This window comes from Mus caroli, chromosome 11, assembly GCF_900094665.2.
Source record: "Mus caroli chromosome 11, CAROLI_EIJ_v1.1, whole genome shotgun sequence".
Taxonomy (NCBI): Eukaryota; Metazoa; Chordata; class Mammalia; order Rodentia; family Muridae; genus Mus; species Mus caroli.
The window spans coordinates 48,265,656-48,268,043 of NC_034580.1; the positions used below are offsets into that span (position 1 = coordinate 48,265,656).

The 2,388-nt window shown below is 42.3% G+C and overlaps 1 protein-coding gene across 1 annotated transcript in view; it reads left to right on the forward strand.

Moving 5' to 3' along the window:
• Zcchc10 (zinc finger CCHC-type containing 10) overlaps nt 1-2,242 on the forward strand; it is a 9,892-nt gene extending 7,650 nt beyond the window's left edge. The window contains exon 4 of the mRNA XM_021178266.2: nt 1,106-2,242. Coding sequence (XP_021033925.1) covers nt 1,106-1,391 — 286 coding nt within the window. The 3' untranslated portion in view covers nt 1,392-2,242. The remainder of the gene's footprint in view (nt 1-1,105) is intronic.
• Nucleotides 2,243-2,388: the final 146 nt, after the last annotated feature.

Genomic DNA, 2,388 nt, shown 5'->3' on the forward strand with positions numbered 1-2,388 from the left:
AAAAAAAAAAAAAAAAAGAAAAGTGCTTGCCATGCACCTAAGCAAATAGCTGGGAGCAGCAGCAGCAGGGTTTGTGCAGCACAGTGCTGGGGAGGTAGAGATGGGTGGCTCCAGTGACTCACTGAGCACCCAGCCCAGCTGAGTCAGTGAGCTCTACGTTCCAAAGTGTAGAGCGACTGAGGAGAACACCTGATGACTGCACTCTTCGTATACAAACATACATGTATGCATACAAGTACATGTCAACACATACCACATAAAGACTTAAATGAAAATAAAATGGTTTTTTAGTCAAGGCACGGTTGCCCTGGCTGGCCTGGAACTGGCTGTATAGACCAGCCAGGCTTCAGTCTCAGAGATCTGCCTGGCATATTTGGGTTCTTTCATCGTTTGGTTTTGCTTTTGTTTTGTTTTTACATGTATTTTATGTGTATGTGTGTATAGGGATACCTCTAGATGACAGAAGTAGACATTGGATCCCTTGGAGCTGAAATTACTGGTATTTTTGAGCTGCCAGATATGGGTGCTGGGATCCGAATTCCTTGACAGACCTCTGACAGAACAGTAAGGCCCCTAAATGCTGCGCCTTCCCTTTCTTTGGCTCTTGTTTTATTTTCTGGAGACTAGATCTCACTTTGTAGCCCAGGCAGGTCTCAAACTCATGGTGATCCTCATACTTCAGCTTCTTAAGTGCTAGGGTTACAGCCACCATGCCCTGCTTGTTTCTCTCTCTCTCTCTCTCTCTCTCTCTCTCTCTCTCTCTTTGTGTGTGTGTGAGAGAGAGAGAGAGACAGTCAGACAGACAGACAGACTAGCCTTGACCTTACTGTGTTGCTGAGGGCGATCTTGATCTTCTGACCTTCATGCCTCCACCTCCTAGGATCCCAGGCTTGTGCCAGCATGCTCAGTGTGACTTAGTATGGGAGGTACACCTTATGAGCTTATGAGAGTTGCTGAAATGACAGAGCTTGTAAAGGGTTTCAGAGTTAGGCAATCCCCAAACATCAGACCTAGGGCTGGCTGGCTGCAGGGGCTCAGCCTGAGCATCTCTGAGCTCTGAATTAAATGTCAGTTTCCCATGTGTGCACTTTGTGTGACTTCATAGGTCTAAGAGTGTCACGAGTTCCAGTACCTCTAGCAGTGACAGTTCGGCCAGTGAGTCTTCATCAGAGAGTGAGACATCCGCCTCATCCTCTTCAGAAGACAGTGACTCAGATGAAAGCCTCTCTAGCTCCTCCTCCTCCTCGGCCTATTCGTCTTCCTCGTCCTCCTCGTCCTCCTCCTCCTCCTCGGACTCGGACTCCAGCTCCTCCAGCAGCAGCAGCAGTAGCAGCAGTTCTGAGAGCAGCTCTGATGATGAGCCACAGAAGAAGAAAAAGAAGAAGAAATAGAGCTCTGTACACCGGGACGGTGGACCCAAAGCACCGGTGACTCCCAGGGGAACTGAAAACCTGCTCAAGCAAGCAAGCCAGCCGGACAGAAGTGTTAAATAAAATCCAGAACTTTCCAAGTATTTACTATTGTATAGAATATTTAAAAAAAAAAAAAAAGATGTTCCATATATAAAGATGTTTATTTTAGGAATGAATATGGGTTTTTTGCTGTTGCTTTTCTTTTTGTAAAGACTGGGTCTCATTTTGTAGGTCTGGCTGGCCTTGATTTCAGAGAGATCTTCTAATGTTGGGACTAAAGATATGTGCCACCACGCTCAGCTTTTGTTTTTAACTTTTTTTTTAAATATTTGAAGTCTATCTGTAATACATAATCGAAATTGAAAACCAGGAAATCTGTTTCATTGACAGGCAAAAGTCATTTTTTTCCTGCCTTTGAAATGAATGCTTTATGTGGGTATATGTTACGGTGTGTATGGGACAGTCTTTGACTGTACAGTATCAGAATATCAAGAAGTTTCTTGTTCTCTTTTGGCTGTGTTTATTATGTGAAGATTTAATGCATTGTTATTATAGATGGTTTTCCTACTGTTAATAAATGTGCTCTATTTTTATGTTTGTATCAGAAAATTCTGAATTTTCTATTCTGAATCTATAAAATCGAAGAACCCCATACAGAACATTGGAATGATGTAAGTTTCAAGTTTTTTCTTTGTTGTTGTTTTTTTTTTCTTTATTCTTTAACATTTATTTGTGTGTGTGTGTGTTTCATTGCCCATGGAGGTCAAGCGAGGATATGGGAACTACAGCTGGAGTTACAGGAAGTTGTGAGCCATGAATGTGCATGCTTGGAACTGAACACCAATCCTCTGCAAATGAGGGTACTTAACTGCTGAACTGTCTCAGCCAGGGTTACTTTATATTTAAAAGATAGCTTTTTCTTTCTTTATTATTTTTGGTGGTTTTTTTTTTTTTTTTTTTTTTTGAGACAGGGTTT